We start from the raw sequence: 23,798 nt of genomic DNA on the forward strand, positions 1-23,798 counted from the left end.
TCCGCATAGCGGTCAAGAATCTTTGACTTTTTTAGAGCGGGAGATGAATAAATAGACATTGAATAAACTTGGTTGAGCTACTCAAGCAAGCCGTAAAGCTAATAACCAGATATACACACATTCTGCACTGAAATATATTTGTATTAATGTATTTTTGCAAGTACATTTTAAACTGCTACAACAAAATTCCCTGATATTCCATGACTTTTTTTCTTGATAACATAATAAAATTCCCTGACTTTCCATATCTGGAATAGACTTTCTAAAATTCCATGACCCGTGGGAACCCTGTTCTTTCTTTCTGTTCCTCATATGAGCAGTATGGGTGGCATCTTGTCGAGGGGGGCACGAGCGCTCACTATTTTTTTTAACTTTCATTTGCGCTAATCCGTTTTCTATCGCTCATTTGCACATCAAGTCAATCATGTGTCACTGTATAGGGAGTGGGTGCCCTACAAACGTGCTACCCGTGCTTGCTTATGTGAACTTGTTAAAAAGAAAAAAAATTGGGGTGCCCAGGGCATCATATAAGCTGGGACTGCCACTGCATATATTAATAACTCATTCTCATGTAAGGGGATAATGTTCATAATAACTCATTCTCATGTAAGGGGATAATGTTCATAATAACTCAGTCTCATGTAAGGGGATAATGTTCATTTTTATGTTTTATGTTGTTAACTGTATGTCCAGCATTTACACATGAGGTGATGACAGTTTCCCTCGTTGGTCTCTGTGTGTCCTTCAGCTGATCTGATGAAGTGTTCTTCTCTTCCTCCTCCTACAGCATGGAGCCTCAGGACACTCAGGATGACCGCTGCTCTCTGAGCTGAAGAACAATCCAGACTGGAAACATCTACAAATACACAGACTCTAATGAATCCATCTCATTGTGTTTGTGAAAAGTGAAGGTCTTGCTTTCACCAAACTCACTGTTCATGAGCACTGATTCACTACACATAACTCCACATAGCATTTACCCTGATAACCCAGTTCCCAACATGCATCACATTCTCCAACATTTACACTGATAAACTACAGTTCCCAATATGCATCACATTCTCCAACATTTACACTGATAAACTACAGTTCCCAACATGCATCACATTCTCCAACTGGCGTCGTCTCAAACCCTGCAACAGTAGCGATCATAGTTGAAGGTTCATACAGTTACCGTTTAAAACAGCCACATGTCAGTTCAGTAAACTTCATGTGTTCACCATCTTACATAGAAAGTGTGTGTGAACTAAACAATGTAGAAGGCTCAAATGTTGCATGCTGGTGCATAAATAGGAATAGTATATATCAAAATCGTCACGTTTGATCTGGATGATCCTGCATGGTCATAGCTGCCCCTCAAAGTTGATCAAAATTTTATGGGAGTTTTTGGCTGGGCTCTGTTTATGCCTTCAGAAGACATAGTTGTACTCAACATAGGCTCTTGATATATGTTATTGAGATAAGTAGAAACACTCTCACAAAAAGCAATAAATAGAAAATAAATTCCTTCAGGGTCTAAACAGCAGACCACAGAAGTCTGCAGAATCATTTTGGTTCTCATTTTCAGAGTACCCTTGTGGGAATATACAAAGATTTTTTTACATTTTTTTCTTTATTCTCCATGATCCCTTCTTTTTAAAAACACTGATTTGACTTGTCTTATGCAATTTCTTTTTTTTTTCCACCCTGAACATGGGCAAAATGCCCCATTGAGATCAATATGTTTTATATAGAGTTACAACAGTGCCACCTGTGGTTGTGTAGAGCAGTGGTCGCAATGGTGCATTTTGTCTGGTGCGAGGGTCCCTTTTCAACGGGTTTAGGATGTACGAGAGGGTTGATGTGATTGAGAGGCGCTCTCTATCTGAATCAAATTCCCTAATTTGAGGTTTGGGGCTAACAAAGGTGGACTACTTCAGAGTCTCTCTCTGTCTCGGAGTCCCTATGCCCTTGGCTCACACTTCATAATGTGTTTAACTCAATGAAAAGGGGAAGAACTTCAGAGCTGTGTTTACAAAAGTTGTTTAGTCATTCTTAAAAATGAGAGGTCAAAAACTCCTTACTACAGACGTTTGTCTGCCCGTCTGGGGCTAAGAGGAAACTAACTACCCTATTCTTAGGGGAGTTTAGTCAAAATGAAAGCTCTTCTTGAAGACATGAAATATAATTGATCACAACGGATCTATAACAGTTTTGTTTCTATCCCTAACTACACTTGTATTTATCAGACAGATTTCCGTATCCTCGTTTGTGCATGGGCATTTAGACCACAACACGTCCTAGAACTTAGTTTCACAGACAATAAGTTTGCTAACAAAGCCTATTCGTTTTTTTGTCTGCCCTGAAGCATAGGACTTTCCTTCCTAAATGCCTGGTTGAGTTCACTACTCCTGTGTATGTCAGTGCATTGCACAGTATGTTTTTTGCCCATATACGGTGTCTTAGAAAGTAGCCCTCAAACTTACTCACCTGGAGTGAAGTCACCTCTGTAGACCGAAGTCTCTGTTGCAAGGCGTTCGATATTCTCGGCAACACAGGGGAGGCAGAAAAATGTGAGAAAAACGCTAGACGTAAAAGTTAGGGTTTTGACTTTATTAAGTGCAAATAAAAATAAAAAGAAATAAAAGATGCGTTTAAGTCTCTGCGGCTTGATCCGAAGAAAAATTACAAGATATGTTCTCACATTATGTTCTTACACTATGTTCAAAACACATTTCATTTAGCACACTTTAAATCCAACACATAACTTTTTATATCAAAGCAAACACACTTTGTTTTTAAGTAAACACTCTCTAAGTGAAAATCATAACAGGTTATTCTAGCAAAAACAATTTTATGCTTTTAAGAAAACACAATTTAATCCTAAGCTTCTTTTGAAACAAGCTAAGTTTTGAAACATTTTAAGTCTGTTTCACACTGGTTGTCTATCATTACCTTGCAGCATTTGCACATTTTTGTTGGTTGGTTGTTGGCTGGTTTTAAGCAGTTATACAACTAAACAATATTTTAATTGTAAATTATGTACTTCCCACATTTTCACTTGTTAACTTTTCTACAGGAGGGAGTAGCAAGCTAGCTCTCTGTTTTGTTTGAACGTCAACAGAAGTGATGTTACCCATCGCTTAGAGCGCCTTTAACAATGTAAAGGAATTCTTATCAGTGTATCTTGACTAGGAATCAAATGAAAGCAAAGAAAGTTACTTTATGAACTTAACTTTAAGACATTTGATTATTTCAAATCAAATTTCAAAAGATGTGCAGCGGACCTGAGGCAACACAATGCATTCTTCAGAAATATAACTGTTAAACTGATAGAAACTGAAATAAATGCTACAGCAGAAGTGCATGAACAAAATATACACACATGATAGGGCATAAAGGGCATAACAAACAAAAAGTGCTCCATATAGCCTATATTGATTATCTTTGAGTTCAGATGAAAATAAGAAACTTTTCATATTGAGACATATGCACAAATGCATGTGCCAAATTTAGCCTAAGCCTACAGCACATTTCAATTAAGTGCATAACAAACAGAAATAGCCTAGGCCATATGTCCATTAATTATGACCGCCACTAGCATAGCTAACGAAGCGGTCGTATAGGGATTGTCAAAGTTTTATTTATTTAATTAATTTTGTTTTTTACCTGTCATCTACTTCCTGAATTTTTGGTCATACACAGGAAAGCATGTAGAAAATTTAATTTGATCCCCTGGGGCCAATACCCCACCCCACCCCCGAGCTGGACCCCCCGAAACCCAAAAAATGCAGATTTTTCCTAAATAACTATCTGAACCGTGGCACCTCATTCACCAACCGTTCTTACGAAGAAATTTGTTCTTAAAACCCACTTACACAGTTTTTACGAAGATTATGGTATTCACCAATGTTGTCTTGTTCTTATGTAAGAACAGAATCTACGAACACTCAAGAGCAGTCTTGTACGCACATTTGAGAACTGACTTGTTTGTGCAAAATCAATGGTTATTGCATTTTCATCATATCTGCAGGTGTAAAATATAATAGAATTTAAATGACAACTGTATATTTCATCATTAAATATATTTTTTAATAAAAATATTATAATTATTTTTTTAATAAAATGAATTCCATTATTTTACAATATTTTAAGAAAATTCTTAGGAAGATATTGGTGAATGAGGCCCAATGAGAGGAGCTACAATCAAGTCAAGTTAAGTGCAGGACTGTCTTACACACACTCTCTTTCACAAACACACACACACATGAACACACATGCACACACACACACACATGCACACACACTCACATTCTGATTTCCAGTATTGATGTTACGTAGTTTGTCCAACAGATGCCACAGCAAGACAGGGCCGTATTATGGCTGCTGTAAGACACATTCATTACTCCACTTCACTTCCGAAAACCACAATGGATAGCTAACGGTTTCACAGCATTGTGGCCTGTGTATTCATGGTAGGGTGATTTTCAGGTGAAATGTGATTCCTATTTCTTCTTGAAGCCTAAATAAACCTGAGAATGTTTATCGGACATGCTTGGTTTTTACTGCAGGTAGGCTACTAATCTTTCACCAGCTTGATGTTATATCCATAGGTAAAATAATGTTAACGTTTGCATAAGTTCAGTGATGGAGGCTAGTTTGATTGTTGGTGTAGTTGTGAAACATAAATGCGGTTATACCGAGCAAATTGATAACAGCACTCTACTTGTCTCTTTTGACTGTAATCCCAGAGGCGCACCTTGTCAACCGGCAAGGCAGGCAACTATTTGGAGCCCCGAGCCGCTAGGGGGCCCCCGACCTGGTTTCAGCGCGTTTGCCGGTGGGACAAACGAAAATTTCGTCCATAGAGATTGAATGATGTATTTTGCGTGCTCCAGTCCTGTTGTATAAACATTGCCTCTGTGCATGTATGCTATGGCCTTATAAACAGCGGATCTGTGTTAAAAAGAGTTCAAAGAATCCGCACATATTTAGGCTACTGTGGTAAACGTCAATCGAGGGTGCAGTGGTGACGGATCAACATCGGAGTTTGGCATTTACTCAATGAAGTTATAGTAGGCTAATGTTAACTGGCAGAAAGATTGAACATGGTTTGCTACATCTATACGACAATAAACTTCAGCTAGCTAGCGACAGTTACAACAAGTTAAGCAAGGAGATCGTAAACGTTATGTTTTTATTAGGGCTGTCAGCCATAACATGTTAATCGCGATGCAAGTAAGGACCAAGCATACGCGTTAATTATTTTAATCACATTAATGGCGTGCCACCAAAGATACTTGTTCTGTTATTAACGATTCTCTTTGGCTGCCAATATTTTGACCCTTTGATGCACCGTTTCTTGTCCTCAAACTGACACTTCCTAGTAGGCTAGGCTATGCTTCTGTCTGCCTTCCTCCTGTAGTCATGAAGATAATAAACCCTAACGCAGTTCTGAATTCCCCCGGTCGGAATGGGCGTTATACTTTAAAAAAAAAAAGAAATCCCTGTCGGCTCAATCGACAACCCGACATGGAATTAAAATATCACTGAAACACGTCAAAGTTTAAACTATAGCCTAATCTACGACATGGGTCGGCAACAGGCGGCCAAAACTGCCATCACTGATATTGTTTGGCCCAGTCAAATTATTCTGGCAGTCCTATTTTTTAAAATCTTTTATTTTACGATACTGATTAACAAATAGCCTATTCACCAATCAGACTGCGAGTTGGTGCTTAAACAAATATGAGAAAGAACGCCAGAATGCACTGGATCCTGCTAACTGTGCATAGCCCTCGGCCAGCGCTTCAATAATGCGATTTTGTGCTTCTGTTTGGAGCAGATAAGCCACCTTGAAGGTGCCGCTGCGTTTCGTAGTGTGGTATGATATTCTTTTCAAACAGCGACAGCGTTGTTGCATATCAGATACACAGGTTTTGCATTTGTGAAACCGGGTAAGATTAACACAACATTTTCTTTCCATTCCTCTTTATAGGCCCAGCTATTTTTCTCCCAGCTCCAACTCCTGTAGTTCCCTTCTCACTCTGCATGCTAATATTTCTTGTAAGCAAACAATAAATATTGTAACATTGTCAGGAGATTGGTCAACCAAGTAGCTTATTTAAGAATAAAAGATAGACTTTATCCATAGAAATAATTAGAATAAGTCAGGCTCCGTGTTAAGCTGTCCATCAATGCCAGAATTATTGTAGCCTAGTGTTGTAGTAATAATAATAATAATAATAATAATAATAAGCTTTATTTGTATAGCACCTTTCATACACAGAATGCAGCTCAAAGTGCTTTACATTTGAAGCATGTAACACAATAATAGTCAGTCAGTCATTATCAATCACTTTTCTTTGCTGTTTATGATCTACTCAGCAACATATCAAAAATATAGAAAAATGACATGTCATAAGACTGGCAGCCTTAATCCTCTTACCCCCACAAGCACGCCATATGGCAACTGTGGCAAGGAAAACTCCCATATTCCAGGAAGAAACCTTGAGCAGAACCTGACTTAATAGGGGGAGCCCATCTGCTACTGGCTGGCTGCGCCCTCCAATAGTAGCAGATGTAGAATAATCTGAAAATGTAGTCTACAGGATAAGATGAGTTAACTAAAAGCTTTCCTGTACAGGTATGTTTTCAGATCTTTTTAAAAAAATATTTACTGAACTTCGCCTGCTTGATGTACAGAGGCAGGGTGTTCCATAGTTTCGGGGCATAATGGATAAACGCAGCTTCTCCACTTTGTTTGTGGAGCACTTTGGGTACGATTAAAAGATTTGAATTGAATGATCTAAGTTTCCTTTGTGGTTGATAAGATATTAAAAGCTCAGAGATATATGAAGGTGCTATGCCATTCAGAGCTTTGTAAGTAATAAACATAACCTTAAAATCAATTCTATAGGAAATAGGGAGCCAGTGCAGTTCAGCCAACACAGGGGTGATGTGTTCTCTCTTCTTAGTCTTAGTTAAAAGTCTAGCCGCAGAGTTCTGTATGAGTGCCAATTTCTTGTTCACTGGTTTTTTGGGAAGACCAGTGAAAAGTGCATTGCAGTAGTCTAACCTGCTAGTGATAAAGGCGTGAATTAGTTTTTCTGCATCTTGTTGAGTTAAAAGGGTCGACTTTGGCAATGTTTCTCAAGTGGAAATAGGCTGTCTGAGTAACTTTACTGATATGGGGCTTAAAACTTAACTCTGCATCTAGGATGACACCGAGGCTTGTTACTTTTGGTTTGACCTGGTGTGCCAAGTTCCCCAGATTACTAAGAATAATATCTCGCTTTAGTTTTGGTCCAACCAGAAGTACCTCTGTTTTGTCATCATTTAGTTTCAAAAAGTTTTTGCTCATCCACTGATTAATGGAGGTTAGGCATGCAGTGAGGGAGCAAAGGCCATCTGGGTTAGTTGGCTCCACAGAGATATACAATTGGGTATCATCTGCGTAGCTGTGGAAGTTTACATTATGCTGACTTATGACGTTTCCCAATGGAAGCATATATAGAGAAAATAGCAGGGGACCAAGGCAGCTCCCCTGGGCCACACCAAAAGGCAAGTCATGTTTTTCAGATACATGATCTCCTAGACTGATATAAAAATCTCTGCCAGTAATGTAGGTTTGAAACCAGTTTAGAGCATTATCAGAGAGACCCACCCACTTAGAAGTGGTGAATTAGGATGCTATGATCAATGGTGTCAAATGCCGCACTCAAATCCAGAAGAATAAGGATTGAGACTTTGTTTGAGTCGGTAGCTAGTCTGAGATCATTGACTATTTTACTAGAGCCGTTTCTGTGCTGTGATTTGATCTAAAACCTGATTGGAATTTTTTCAAGGATACTGTTTTTCGTTGAGGAAGGTATTTAACTGATTACAAACAACTTTTCAAGTACTTTTGCTCAAAAACGATAGATTTGATATAGGCCTGTAGTTGCTCAGATTGGTATGGTCAAGATTTGACTTTTTAAGTAAAGGTTTCACAACAGCGGTTTTAAAAGCAGTTGGAAATATACCTGTTTCTAATGAGGTATTTATTACCTTGAGAAAAAAGGGAGCTAAGCTATCATATACTTTTATTAGTGCAAACATTTACTGTTCACAATATTGAAAGGGGACTGAAAACAGAGTTCATCAAGATAAATTATTTACTAATAAATATTTATTGAGCGAAGCTCAAAGTCCCCCCCCGCCATCTACTTCCTGAATTTTTGGTCAACGATACCCGGGACACCGAACCACCGGGGCACATGAAATTTGGTGGGTATGTAGCCCCACTAGACTTTTACGGAAAAATTTCGTTTCTTCCCCGGGGTCCACTCCCCCACCGTGCTGGGCCCCCCGAACCGCAAAAAAAGCAGTTTTTCCTAAATAACTACCTGAACCGTGGCACCGAGGATGAAGAATCTTTTATGGTATGTTGGTCTCAAGGGCCCACATCAATCTGGCCCATAATCACTCATTTGTGATTTGCACCCCCCCGGTAAAAAATGAAAATGCAATATTATTCTGCTTTAGTCGCCCCTATCTTCAGTTAAGATGTTCAGAACTGCACCAAATTGTATGTGTATGATTGACCTGGCATTCTCTGGGGGTATGCCAAGTTTCGTAGAATATCATCCATGGGGGGGTCTTAAAAAAATTAGGTTATGTGTACATTTAGTGACTGTACACTCATTGACCTGTAGATGGCGGTGCACACATATACACATGCACACACACACAGGCACCCACATACTATCGGTATTAGAACGGCCGATACATAATTACAAATTCAGTAGGATTAAAAGAAAGCCAAAATAAATATTCATCATCATCATCATGGCTGCATTTCCAGTATTGGCGATAAGTAGTCGTTTGTCCACTAGATGGCGCATCGTTGCAGTGAGACGTAATTTTGTTGGAAGTTAAACGTGGGTTGGAAAAATAATGGACGCTTCTTACAAGGACTAGTTTACCGCAGAGAACGTCTAATAAGGATAGGATGATGTTCACATGAAATGTAATTCCCATTTCTTCTTGAAGCCGAAATAAATATGAGGGATGTTTATCGGACATGCTTGGTTTTACTGCAGGTAACGTTAATCTTATAATATCAATAAGGACCTAGGTAATGTTACCGTTAAGCGTTGGTTGAGTGATGGAGGCCAATTTGATTGATTGCATTTGTAGAAAACTATAAATGCGGTTATACCAAGCAAATTGATAGCAGCACTGTAATTGTATCTTTTCGACTGTCATTTGTTGCACGTGCTACAAAAATCATTCTGTGCAATGGAAGATTTACCAACGTTACCGGTCTGATACAGTTTTGCCTATACATGCGTGAGACTGAGGCGCCTGTTTATTTTGTTTTAAGTGCGTGCAGGGTGTGAGAGGGGAATCGATGTGCTTTGATTCCAGCTTGGTAGTTGTAGTCTGTGAAATTAAAAGCACGTGTGTGTGAAGTATCCAAACAATGACACCTTCATTTCATTATGGCTGCTTTAGCAGCACACCTTAATCTACTGTGTAGTGGGTCCCATTTAGAAGTGGCTACTTCATTCGCTTTTCTTTGACTCATGGAGCTGCGTGAATTTTATTACAACTTTTCGCCACGATATGGCAGTTTAAGTCCGCTTTGATACTGTAAGGCGTAAGCCATTGGTTTCAAAGGAGATTTTATTTGTGTTAGCCAGAATAGCCTATTGACAATTTATGTTGTAAATAGGCCTACCTTATAAGCCTACCTGTAGCTTAGGGAAGCTAACAGCTTTCTATTAGGATCTAGTTTGTTAGTTACAGTTTTGTCATAACTCCCTGATGCATTTTTGCATTTAGAATAGCCAGAGCGTGGATATCTCAATCGAAAATTAAACAATATCGGTGCCTATGGACTAGGCTGGGTAAACCCAGCCTGATCTGCCCGCTATTTATTTTTTGATTTCTTAAAAGATTGATAGCCATGGACCTCAGTTACACAATTGAAGGGAACATGAATCAGCCTATATTTGCTCGAACAATAACGGACAACAGCTCTTCAACTTTGGCCAGTTAAAATGTGTATGAACAGTCTAGCGCATTTCATCAAGGCCCATTTGGACATGTCATTTGCACCACTGGTTAGATGTAAAACAGCATTTCGTTTCAGACTACTGTTACTTAATTTGTGCATTAACAATAACGTTTCGGACTACTGTTACTTAATTTGTGCATTGACAATAAAGTATTACATGAACTAAGGGACCGTTCGTTATTTATAAACGGGGCCACCGGAGGAAAATAGGGGAGGGTCATGTCTTTTTATTCTTTGTTGAGGGGAGGGTCACCTAACTTTTTTTTGTGTAGGAGGGGGGGTCACCCATCTTTTGTATTAATGAAAACAGCAAAAAATCAAAGTGGCTTGTTTGATTGTTGATTTCTGTCGCCATATAACGTTCTCTTTCGTTCCATAGCTCTGTCAACATTGAACAATGAAAATAAGGGAGATTTTCCGGTTTTCTCACGCAAAATACGGAAAATGTCAACATCCGTCCCCACGTTGGAAGGGTTTGAGCAACAAAGTAGCCTACTTTATTCACGCCTAACAGCCTATATCCATTTGGTCAACTTTATCCAGCCCTAAAAAAGCCTAACTTTAAACAGTGTGCATGCTTATAAAGCATACTTGTGCTTCATTCATCCACACATCCAGCTCCTAGTTTTGACAAGCATTTCTACCAATTGACCTTGTTCCTGCCCATCTCTAGCTTTGCTGTCTCCATCCTTTCTGTTTTTGTTGTTTGCAAAAAAATATATAGTAGGCCCTATTTATTGGTAACCAGCAACAAGTGCAATTTGTTAATCGCTGTCATTCTCTCTCCTGCCAACAAAAATGTGTTACGTTCCAAGTAGTGCGTAATTCATACAGTTGAACAAATACATTGGTCATATAAGTAGCCAGTTTATGGTCTACAGTGTAGAGTTGGTAAGTTATGGTAGGCCAACTTGGAGTGAATATACAGGGGGATTTCTTTGGCTCTTAGCCTGGCAGGTGCGCACATAGACATAGCCTACGGCCGAACACTGCAAGCGCCAATGAATCGTGCTCTCACGACAACCACGTCGTTAACTTAAATAGGCCTACTGTAGGTTAACATCACTCTGAGTTCGCATTTAAGCAAGCAAAACGATTATTTGAATACATCTGTTTCTCTGGAAGGGCAAGGGGTAACAACAGGACAACACACAGGCCAGAATGCAGGACTAATGTTATGAGAGTATTACAGTAATATGGGATATTCTACGGGAAAATATTAAAACGGCAAGACAGCGGGGAAAAGTTAAAATGATAGGCCTAAACCCGGAAAAATTTGGCATGTTAGGTATTTTTCGGTCCCTGTGATTATTTGTGAAATTGTGCAAACGGCCTTTTCAAGTCATTTGAGAAAGAAGGAGTGTAGTCAAGCTCCCAAAATGACGCTCGTCTGAGAAATTGAGTTTTGAACAATGTTCAGCTTCGGCAGCTTTACAATGACTGAGGAAGCCTAGAGACGAGTCCATAGCAACAAGTTAATGTGTTGAATTTGTTATTACCCAGTGTGCTTTGTTGAATGGTCTCAATGTTTTATTGTTTTATTTCATGTGAATACTAGAGGAGTAACTTATTTCAAGTAGGTATGCAGTTGCAGGAAGTGTGCATTTAGATTCCATGCTTATTGTGTTTCCACAACAATGTTAGTGAGTAAATCTACTATCTTGGTGAAGTGTGATGTATAAGATCAGAAAGCAGAGGGTGAGTTTAGAAAGATTGCTTAAGTCGATGTCTTTTCATAGCGCTTTACAGCGTGGGCGGAAGATATCGATAATTGGCCGGGGAGGGTCATGTCTTTTTTAAAAAGACTGCTGGAGGGTCGTTGAAAATTTTCTTGCAGGCTGGGGAGGGTCATGCAACTTTTGATTGAAGCACTCAAAATCCCTCCGGTGACCCCGTTTATAAATAACGAACGGTCCCTAAAGATGACTAAAATCTTAGGTAAAAGAAGAAACATTCACAAAAAATCCATCCATCCAAAAATGACCTTTGTTTTTGATAGCTGTTGAAAACGGCATGGAACTGACAGAGATGTTTTTGTTTATAAATAAATAAATAAATAACAAATAACATTATGCTGATACCTTTTGCTTTTCCCAAATACAATGTAGCCTACAGGTGTAAGTGACCTTTCATCAATCCAGTTGCAATGGATGAACTGTGATGAACTGCCCTACTTGTGATTGTTTAGAGATTTTAAAGGTTTTATAACAATGCTACATCTTCTTTGGCTATTCTACAATCTATTCACCTTTTCAGCACCAGTAGGCTACTTTCTGTGCAGCCGCACACACACGAGTGTTTCAAGAGTGGGGGATGGAGTAAAATATGGAGACAAATTGAAGTGTGATTTATTTTCGCGGAACGGATGTACAGGACTGAGCGGCGGTCATATTTTTGTACCGCTATGCGGTACATCTAGTTTTTACTATATTACATCTAGTTTATTTATTAATTGTATTCTTTACATTTAGATTTTCAAAATAACAAGGTTTTTCATGTGTGGAACATTTGGAATAAAAAAAAGGATTTATTTCATAAATGTTTCATTGGTGTCAGATTATTTATAGCCTAACATAATGGTGATGAACACTGGTCGGTAGGGCTTCACTTCAATTTGTCTCCATATTTTACTCCATCCCCCACTCTTGAAACACTCATGTGTGTGCGGCTGCACAGAAAGTCGCCTACTGGTGCTGAAAAGGTGAATAGAATTTTTGCTTGGGGCCCCCACAGACTCAAGAATCACCTCTGTGCAGGGGCGCAGGAGATATTTTGAAAGTGAGGGGGACCAAATTGTGAACGCAAACCCATAGTGAAATCAGATTTCCAGATATCGGATCGCCACCTCTGGCCCACTTTCGACCATCATATTTTAAACTTGCCAGAATATTAAGATAATACCATTGATTGTTTTCAAAATATTGTTTGATTAAATTGTCAAAACTGTGAGATGAGCACAATGCCAGATCTGCCCTCAGACCAGCTTCTTGCTATGTGCTATGTGCAATTGTACTAATTTTTTTTAATTTATTTTACACTACTTGGGCCAATGGTAGAATAATCTAAAAGCAACATGATGTTGATATTTTATGAAGCCATGAATGAATCATCATGCCTATGATCCAAGCATAGACTACATGATCAAATAGCCTAGTTAGGCCTACAGTACCTAAATTGTCTGGTATAAACCAAATCAACTCTCCACTATGTGTCTGCAGTTAATATTTATGCAATGTTAGAACATATTGCTTAACAAGTTACCAGTCTAGAACACACAGAAAATTGCAACAGAAAGTTGCCTTTATAATCAACTATTTGTTCCAACAGCATTTATAAAATTGAAAAAATATATATATATTACATAAGATGTAAAATAAAATACTGTTACTGTAGTAACTGTACCACATTATCCCAAGCTTCAAAGAGCTCCCCATGTCTGTGACAGCCAGACGTGACACCGCTAAATTCTCAGCTTGTTTATACCCCACACTGTACGCGTAAGAAAGGCCCATCACTCTGGGGTGTGGTCGCCTACTCTCTGGGATTTATGCACCAAGGTAACTGAAGTATCCAATTTGTGTCTTGAAATTGTGTTTGAAATAAATGTCTTAGAACAAAAACTTTGGGTAGACCTATATACTTGTATTTTATAGTTAGGCTAGTGAAAACGAGTTGATCAGTAGGCTAGTTGAGTTTGTTATCAATAAACATAACAGCTAATGTCATGTTGAGCAGTAGATAGGCTACCATAAATCCTCAAATTATGCCCGGGATTGATTCTATTTATAGCCGGACACAGGGCTCGAATTATCTTTTTGTCTTTAAGGGGGTCTCTCTATCTCATAAAAAGTTGACACACCCCGCGCATAGCCTAACAAGGCGATACAATGAAATAGCCTAGGCCCAAGTGTACAGTATGCGCTTTTAATTAATTTCAACATATTATTGATTATAATAGTCCATATCTCATTTCAATTTCACAATACAAAGAAATAGACTAAACGATTTAGTCTGTGCCATTCTCAATTTCACAACGTAACTCATTTAAACCAGACCACCGTCTCAGATAGGCTATCCTCAGTGTCAAACACAATAATGCATGTAGTGTAACTTATACACAGGGGAAAAAGCACTAACTGGCAGAAATGAATAAAGCCAGCCAAACTATGTTCTAGTAGGCTAATGTGTTGAACCGTGGGAAATTAATAGACGAACAATTTTGGAGTTTGCACTGAGATATTGTCGGGTAGCCATTGAATATTCCGACATCAGAGATTGCTAACAGGTGTTTCAAAATAGCTGGGAACTTTCCGGAGCTCTGAATGGCAGAGGATAGCTATATCATCAGACAACACAATCATTGTAGGCTGCATTATGGGCCATAATGTATGGCTTTGTCAATCAACATAGAATAGGTAAAGCGCAAGTTCAACAGCAAACAGGACTTTTCAGCACGTATCAAACCACGTAGGCTAGCCCAATGAACGCCTATGCAAATAGACAAAACACTCACATCAAAGCAGGGTGACTTCTTCAGATTTGCGAGTGCTGTCAAATCGATACGGTTTGCTCATATAGTTTTGTGGTGTGGTGGTGAAGTGTCATGCTGCGTTCAAGAGCGTAGTGTAGGTCTACGTCCAGTAGTAGCCTATATTTTCGCCTACTAACCTACACAAGCTAGTCTTATGTTGATATGTAGCCTAGGCCTAGCCTAATGACTAATTAGTGGGCCACTCAGGCTGATAAATGGTTTGTGGAACTCGTTGGAACTGTCTATATGTAAGCCTATAGGCCTACTTTAATCGTTCTCGTACAAACCTATTCAAAGTGCCTGTTTTTTTGTTTTTTTTTCAGTTATTTAATTACCTGTGTTATTAGGTTGACATTGTCTGTAGGCTAGGCCTTTTTAAAATTTATACAGACAACTATTGGAGTGCTATGATCGATATGTAGCCTACTTGAAATTTCCATCCACCCACAAAGCTGTTTTTATACTGCACTGTTGCATATCTAGTTCCTTACACATTTATTGAAAGTCCCTGGTTTGTGGTTGATTGGCTTGTTGTATTGCATTAGCACTATTTTAAGTTTTAAGTCACATCGTTGCAAATTTCATATGATGATGCATCATTCCACAAAATGGTTTGTCTTCTCTATCATAAAGTTATTAAATAGGGTTAACAATAAACATATAGCCTTAACTCAAAATTGCTGTTAGGCTTATCATTTTGATCTGTGAAAAATGTCACATGCAGCCATGCCTAAATTCTGCCCACTGCACATTTATTAAAGGCTAAGGTATTATAATATAATATTATAATGATGTATAAGGAAAAGAAAGTGTACTATTGGCCAGAGTTCCAAACACATTTAAATGAAAGACCAAGAAGGACCAGATCGGTTTCCTTCAATCTACCAAGCTCTGATGATTGTGATGGCTGTTCAGTTTCCTCTGGCACTGAGCAATCTTTTTTAGACATTCCTACACAGAGGGGCCAACCAAGAAAAAACATACGAGGAGGGGGAGGAAGTGGAACAGGACGCGGAAGAGGACGAGCATCCCGGAGGACATCCAGCGATTATCAACCCCACACGAGGAGCAGGAGCAGGACCAGGACAAGGTTCTGAACAAAACTGTGATTAACATCTCAGGTACTCCCCTCTCTAAATCCTGTATCTCTCTTCTCTCTAAAGGACTCTCCTTTTCCCCCACCTATAGTGCTAATCAATTCCACACACAGGTAGACCTGTTCAAGTTCTACCGGAATCTACATCTGAAGGCATGGTTTAACAACCAAAGTCTTCCCAGTGCAGCTGCTGATTCTTCTAGTGTTGAAATTGAGGAACCCTCTCATTCCCACTTCAGACCAAAATCATTTTTTTTCCAATAAGCAACAATGTCTGCTTGGTAGCTTTTACTAAAAAAGGTCTCCAGTGAGGTAGACTTGCTTTTTCAACAAGACCTCTCCACACGTTCAAATCTAACTAAAAAGGAACATGAGGCATTACGGGCTGTATTTTGGGCACCAGGGCATGGCGTAAAGTTCGTTATTCACCCGCGCAAAGTTGAATTCGGTATTTTGCACGTTTATTTTTTAAGCATTGCGCCCAGGGGTGTGGCAGTTAACAACCTAGGGAGGGGCCTAGCGCGTTGTCTAAAAATCACTATCATACACCACCTAAACCTGGTCAGAAGTCAATGGCGAGTTGTTCATATGCTATTTTAAGAGCGCATGTCAATTGGCAGGTGCACGCACCATCCTTCTATCATTCATGAACGCACACCAGTGCACGTCCATGCAAAGCATTACAAATTGCACGATTACAATGGGAAACATAATTAGAATAAAGATATTACGAAATACTGTACATCTCATGATGAGTAGTTATTCACCATCATTTGCAAATTGGTAATGACGGTTAAAAGTGATTAGGGGAGAGGCAAGAGACACGTATGGAGCATAGCTGAAGACGCACTGTCACGAGATATAAGCAACTCCTCTGCAGGATAAATGTTGTTTTATTCAGTCATTTGAGCAACATTAGGGTAAGTGTTGCTTTTTCCAGCCTATGTTTTCGGTGGTAACCCATCGTCAGTCAATAGTGAAAGTGACTGCATATAACTGTCTTGTCGTTGACTGACTCCATGGTGAAGTTAGTTTAACTTTGCCAATGAGTTCAAATAATAGACGAGTGCAAATGCGTGAAGGCTATGCTAGGTTTTAGTAAAGCATGTTTTAAGAATGACTATTCCATACGGTCTCGCAAGCAGCCTCCTTCAAATGCAAATACCGATGCATTTATTTGACATATCGCGCTTTGCGCTGTTAAAGACAGATGTCATTCTCATTGGTTTTAAATGATGTTACACCCCAAACACACCCATATGACTGATTAAAAAACCTAGGAACACCTTGTTGCGCCATGCTCCACTTTTGATAACGAAACCCCTCCCAATGTGAACTGGACATCCTACTACATTTGAATAGACTTTTGACGAGTGACGATGCACTTTAGAATGTCATGATAGGGCCCTTAATGTTTCATGAACGCTAAACGTTTGATTCGTTTTAATGTTGTCATAAGCGACAACATTTAACCACTTTTATGACTGTGAAAGCTGTTCTGTTCACTTTTATTTTTTGTTGCTATACTCTGCATAAAGGATAGGCCAATTATGATATTCTGTCCAAATTGGTTGTAGGTTTAGAAAAAAGTCAGCACATTTTAATTATAGACTGTCAGCACATCTGAATCACAAAACTGTGATAATTTCTGTCATGATATGAAAATGTCACTGTATCTCTAGTGATTTTAGAATCCACCAGGCACAGTTGAAGGTGGAAAAAATATAACATTTTCATCCGTGATACATCGCCGGGGGGGTGGGTCTTTGCAAAGTTGTAATGGTCTATCTATGTGTGTCCTTACTGTGATCTTGTCTTGAGTCTGCATGATAATGTTTGAGAATGTAGGCTAAACAAGGCAGATCAGGGGTTGGTTAGTTACTCATATATTCACTATAAGTGTTCCTATATCCTTTTTATTGGTTCTTAACAGCATGGAACATTTCTTTGAGCCGTTCTCTCTCTCTCTCTCTCTCTCTCTCTCTCTCTCTCTCTCTCTCTCATCAGGGTACCATCTTCAGTCTCCACCTAATGCATGAGAATGTATCTGTTTGTTAACAGAATGCACATAGAGCATCAATTAATAAAAAAGAGCACAGCATATTCCAAGTGTTGGTGGAGTTATTTACATGTATTAATTTAGGAAACACTTTTAATCCAAAGAGACCTACATATGTCAGTTACATTACAAGAGATTACATTGTCCCAAGAGCAACTTGGGGTTAAGTGCCTTACTCAAGGGCACAACGGTGGAAGCTGGGAATTGAACCCACAACTTTTCAGGTTGCTGCATGCTAGCCCAGCTCCTTAACCACTATGCTACCAGCTCCCACCTGTGTTAAATTGAACACAGAAATATATTTGCCTTTTTACGGATTTCTTTTTACAGTGCAGAATGATAAAACAAAACGATACTATGGCTGGCTTCATAACACACACAAAGGCCATAGATGTCAAAAACATATATAAATGTATAAAAGTAAAGTAAATGACAATAATACATGCTGTATAAGAAACTGAGGCAATTAACTTACACATACTACTAACACCTTTCATATTAGTTGTAAAAGTTGTTTTACGGCTTAATCTAAAGTGAGCATCTATGCTTTATTTAAAGGAGCGCACCATTTTTTAAAATTAGCTCATGTCATCTACCCCAGAGTTAGATAAGAGGATTCATACCCCTCTCTTCTCTGTGTGTGCAATGATCCAGTCAGACACTCCATAAATGAATAAATGATAACTCACCCAAAGTAAAATAAAAGACCTATAATTTACAGACTATTACTGTGTGTTTTTAAACATTCATTTCTGAAGAAATGCTGTTATGCTAAATGCTGTTTTCTCTTATAAATGGAGCATAGAGTCTTTATAATGTCTCTTTGCCAGCTCTTGTTTACAAGCCTTGTTTGTTTCAGCCAAATTGATCGCACACTATTAAAAAATAATATGCACTATATTAAGTTGTTATAAGCAGCTTCGGAACTGGAAGCATGTAATGACATGTTGCTTCACATTTCTGTTTGTAATTAAAAGGGAATTATGAGCCTGGTAGCAACCTAGATATCTGAATGGAATGTGTTTCAGTCGGCTCTGCATAATATGTGCATCATGTACATGCTTGGAAAACAAATTATTGAAGACTCACCAATTCCATTCTACAAAGGCAAAGTAGCTGACTAGTCTTTATATTCTTGTCAATGTTTAATCACATTGATTGCAGCCTATGTTAAAGAGTGCCCTCTCAACAATCTGAGTTTAAAAATGGTCAGTAGTGGGAACTGAATAACCTCACAAGTCGCAACCTCCTGTAGCCTCGTCTTTGTTGTTCTTATATGAAAAAGGAGATAGAGAATCTGCCACTCTTTTTGTCTCTCTTCGAGGAACAGTGAAACACAGTTTGCAGTAAAGCTACTAAATGACTAAACGTTGGTCCCCCCTCTGTCCTTTGGTGCCCTAGGCCCAGTGTGTAATGCGCGTGGTGGGAGCGGACGCACTCCCATTCCCCTAGCCTAGCATAATTCTAGTTTTAGCAATAGCTAGCTATAGGCTAACCTGTGTAGGCTAATCCACGTCCAGTGAAACCACTTCTCTCACTGACTTACATTCCTCATTGAACCCTCACTGACATCAGATGTCAAGTGCAAGAGGCGGTGACGGCTAATGGTAGAAATAATGCTGGGACAATTTCCTTTTTGATGGTTGTTTACTGTTTTTTTTTCTTCTTAATGCTAAAGGGCTTCTCCTTGTGGCCCTGTGTTTTGCCCCCCTATGTCTATGGTGTCACATCATAACTCTAAAAAGCTCAGAAAGTCTATGAGAGAGTCCTGTTACGCATTACACATCATAACTCTAAATAGCTCAGATAGTCTATGAGAGAGCCCTATACGCATTACACATCATAACTCTAAATAGCTCAGAAAGTCTATGAGAGAGCCCCGTTACACATTACACATCATAACTCTAAATAGCTCAGATAGTCTATGAGAGAGCTCTATTACACATTACACATCATAACTCTAAATAGCTCAGAAAGTCTATGAGAGAGGCCTAATGCACATTACACATCATAACTCTAAATAGCTCAGAAATTCTATGAGAGAGCCCTGTTACACATTAGGATTTGACAGTGAGACAGCCATAAACTCCTACAGAAATGTGCCTCCTCTGAGTCAGTGGTTGGCTGCAGGTCTTCATAAGTCTTCAAGAATTTGCATCCGTGGTTGACACACTTGCATATTCCTCTGAAAGAAATGTAAAGAACACATTATTTAAATAACTGCATAACTGTCTGGATCAGCAAACTGCTTTCATTATTTCTATTAAAGGGGAACTTGGCAACTATTTCAACGTAATAAACCCGTTTAGAAATCATTTGGATGGTTAAATGACCTGTTCCAGTGAAAATGGTAACTTTCCCCGCTGCCCCTAGCGTCCCCAGGCGGAAAACCAACCTTGCAACATTGCGACTACCGTCCCGGAAAGAGAAGTGAGAAACAAGAAACTCGTTTTAAATCGTGTTTCTTACCTTGTAACATCCACATTGTCTGCCAAACTTATGCTAACCGTTTTGCTAGCTTGTAAACAAATCCATGTGCTTTATCGTTACCTTTTTCCACAGTTTGAAATAGCATAATGCACAATTTCTCCAGCAGAGGCGGAAATCCTGCCAAGTTTCCCTTTAATTACATCACAGGTTGGAGAGTAATTACAAGAGATACACAATTAAATTACTAAATAAATGTTACAGTTACTGACAACATTTTGGAGATTACAAAGGGGATACAAAGGTGTAAAGCATGTAAATAATCTTCATTATGTTGCTCTGTATCGTTTCCCTGTATGTCAATGTAATCAAATCTAATACTTTGATTAAGTAATTAAGATAGTTGCATTATATTTGCAACAAGGAATCTGAAACCTATCACATTTCAAATGTGGATCTGAATCACAAGGCAGAATCACAAATTAGGATCACTTTCGCCATTGTGGCAAAATATGGATAAGTTTACACATGGATATGATCATAACTTATATGCATAAGTTATGATCAAAATGTATGGAAAAAGAGAAAACATGCACACAATCACATCTGTGCAAAGCTATTATGAATCAACACAAATAATAATAAACTGTCTTTAATTTCTGGCACACTCACCTGAAGCTTCTGTGTTCTCTTGCAGAGAGGTCTGTGAGCCTTGACCTGAAACACCGTTCATAACTATTTGAATCAACAGCATGTACAATACTACATGTTAATCATAAACAAGTGTTGTTGTCTTTTTTGGCACTGGGCTAAACTGTGCTGGTTATATGACCAGAGCTTTTTTGTGTGCATGAATTCTACATAAGACTATTTTATAGGAATTTAATATGGAAATGACATTTTTCTTGCCCTGCAGAGCTAATTTTCTACCATCTGTCAGAGTTAAAAACCTAGAGGCTCATGAGCAGTTGAACTATTTTGTTGATACACATAATTGCAAACACTGAGCCTCTGGGTATTTCCAATCAGCACAATGGCATTGATTTGCCACATTTTACCAGTTCAATAGTCTGAAATGGTCTGAAATTCATAAAATCTTAGCTGCATTGATGTTTAATAATTAATTTAATTTGTACTATGGTACAAATGTATTTGTACTATGGTAAGGATGACCTAAAAGTCTCAATTAAATCTTTAAGTGAAATCAGTAAGAGCTATTTCACCTGTGTGGGTCCTCCTCCATATGATAAAGGCAAAGACTCCAGCAAGACACACTAACCCAGCAGCAATAAGCACGGAGGGCACTATGGATGTGGTGACTGAATCCCACTCATGATCTGCCCAGAGAGAGAGAGAGAAAGAGAGAGAGAGATAGTTACATAAATAAATAGTTCAGAGGTATCCAGAGTCCATGAGTATGAGACTAGACAATAGACACAGACATCAAAACTAAACACGACATACACTTGATACTAAAACAACAAACTACAAACTACACTACAAAGCATACAGCGGGGAAAATAAGTATTGAACACGTCAACATTTTCTTCAGTAAGTATACTTCCAGTGAAGCTATTTGCATTAAATTTTCTTCAGACATTAGTATCAACTTAGGTTATCCACACATATTAAAATATTAATGTCCATAAGTAAAGTTATGAGTAAAAAAGTGGAATGGCACAGGGAAAAAGTATTGAACACGCTAAGAAAAAGCAGTGAACAAATGCAAGGAATGGCAAGGAACGAGCTAGAATCTATACATAGTTAGAGAGTAATTACCCCTCTTATCTGTGCAAATTAATATACTGTAAGCTGGGTCTACATATTGATGAGCTATAAAAAGGTTTTTCGTTACCAAGGTGTCACACAAGAAACATTTCATGATGGGTAAAAGCAAAGAGCTCTCCCAAGACCTTTGCAACCTTATTGTTGCAAAACATATCAATGGAACTGGTTACGAATGCATTTCAAAACTTCAGAATCATCCAATAAGCAGTATTGGACCCATTATCTGCAAGTGGAAGGAACATCACTGCATCATCAACTGGCCATGCACAGGATCTCCTCACACAATTTCTGACCAGGAAGTCAGAATGATAGTCAGAAGTGTAGCCTAAGAGCCAAGGACCACTTGGAGAAAGCTCCAGAAAGACTGGAGGCAGCAGGTTCAATTGAGGGAATGCACTCCACCGCCATAGCCTTTATGCACGCTCACCCCGCATGACTCTATTACTGAAGAGAAACATGTCGAAGCTCGTTGAAAGTTTGCTACACAACATTTGGACAAGCCTATGAAATACTGAGAGAATGTATTCTGGTCAGGCGAACTGTTTGATGTCATACTACACACCATATTTGGAAGAGAAATGGCACTGTGCATCATCCTAAAAATACATACATACATTCAACTTTTAAACGGTCTACTTTTAAACTATCATTAAACTATCTATCTATTAAACTAGTTGTCTATCAACAACTTTTAAACTATCTACATCCAACTTTTAAACGGTCTACTATTAAACTACTGTTCTTCCTAGGCAACAACTTCTTATTATTATTATTCCGCTTACCACTTTTTCCGTACGCTATTTCTCTTGAACAGTTTAACTTAGAAACTTCATTCAAACTTTGTAACGTAGGTATTCAAACGGACGAAGCTGCTTTTCAACTTTGAAACTTTTATACCTTTTAAACTATTAAAGAAAAACTTTTTAAAAATCCCCATAGACTTAACATTGCCGATTGTGACATCATAATACGGCCGTTAAGCAATTAGAATCCTATGGCAGGTGTTCACCTGGATCAACTGCCAGTCTCAGGCTTTAAGCATACAAACTGGCCCTATTAAGACTACACATCCTGTTCAACTGCTTCCTCTGCCAAAAACTGTTTCAAAATAAAAGTCCTCACTACAACATTTCACTGTTAAACAATTTAACCCTTTAAACTACTGAACTTTTTAACTGTTCAGCCATTGTAACTGTTACTTGTCATCAACTATGACTCCTACCCACTGTAGCTAGTTAGCATGGTTAGCAGGTTAACATTGCTAACATTGTTAGCATTTTTAGCAAAACTGCTAAAAATGATTAGCTAAGTAACATGGTTAGTATAGTTAGCATGCTAGCATGTTAGCATGTTAGTTAGCATAGTTAGCATAACTGCTAAAAATGATTAGCTAGGTTAGCTAAGTAACATGGTTAACATAGTTAGCATGCTAGTTAGAATAGTTAGCATACCTACTAAAAATGATTAGCTAAGTCACATGGTTAGCATACTTAACATGTTAGCATGTTAGCTAGCATACCTACTAAAAATGATTAGCTAGGTTAGCTAAGTCACATGGTTAACATAGTTAGCATGTTAGAATTGCTAACATGCTAGTTAGCATAACTACTAAAAATGAAAACATTAGCTAAGTTAACTAAGTTAAGTAACTTGGTTAACATTATTATCTTTGATAACATAGTTAGCATAACTGCTAGCAAACATTAGAGACATTCCAACTGTCAGTTATCGTCAATTATCTACCTAAATCATTTAACCATTTAAATTATCCACCTATTTACCGTTCAATCATTCCAACTATATTAAACCTTATCTACCAAGCAAATCATTTAACTATATAAACTATCCACCTATT

The 23,798-nt window shown here is 38.4% G+C and overlaps 2 protein-coding genes across 3 annotated transcripts in view; both read right to left on the reverse strand.

Moving 5' to 3' along the window:
- Positions 1-653: 653 nt before the first annotated feature.
- The window catches only part of LOC125295308, a 195,125-nt gene continuing 171,980 nt past the window's right edge, over positions 654-23,798 (reverse strand). Inside the window, exon 9 of the mRNA XM_048244574.1 lies at positions 654-856. Within this exon, the coding sequence (XP_048100531.1) occupies positions 678-856 (179 nt within the window). The 3' untranslated portion in view covers positions 654-677. The remainder of the gene's footprint in view (positions 857-23,798) is intronic.
- The window catches only part of LOC125295143 (major histocompatibility complex class I-related gene protein-like), a 47,035-nt gene continuing 42,598 nt past the window's right edge, over positions 19,362-23,798 (reverse strand). For both annotated transcript variants that reach the window (XM_048244325.1, XM_048244324.1), the window contains 3 exons: positions 21,379-21,492; positions 20,828-20,872; positions 19,362-19,913 (listed from right to left, as the gene is read on the reverse strand). In XM_048244325.1, coding sequence (XP_048100282.1) covers positions 19,873-19,913; positions 20,828-20,872; positions 21,379-21,492 — 200 coding nt within the window. In that variant the 3' untranslated portion in view covers positions 19,362-19,872. The remainder of the gene's footprint in view (positions 19,914-20,827; positions 20,873-21,378; positions 21,493-23,798) is intronic.

Source organism: Alosa alosa, chromosome 5 (genome assembly GCF_017589495.1).
Source record: "Alosa alosa isolate M-15738 ecotype Scorff River chromosome 5, AALO_Geno_1.1, whole genome shotgun sequence".
Classification (NCBI taxonomy): Eukaryota; Metazoa; Chordata; class Actinopteri; order Clupeiformes; family Clupeidae; genus Alosa; species Alosa alosa.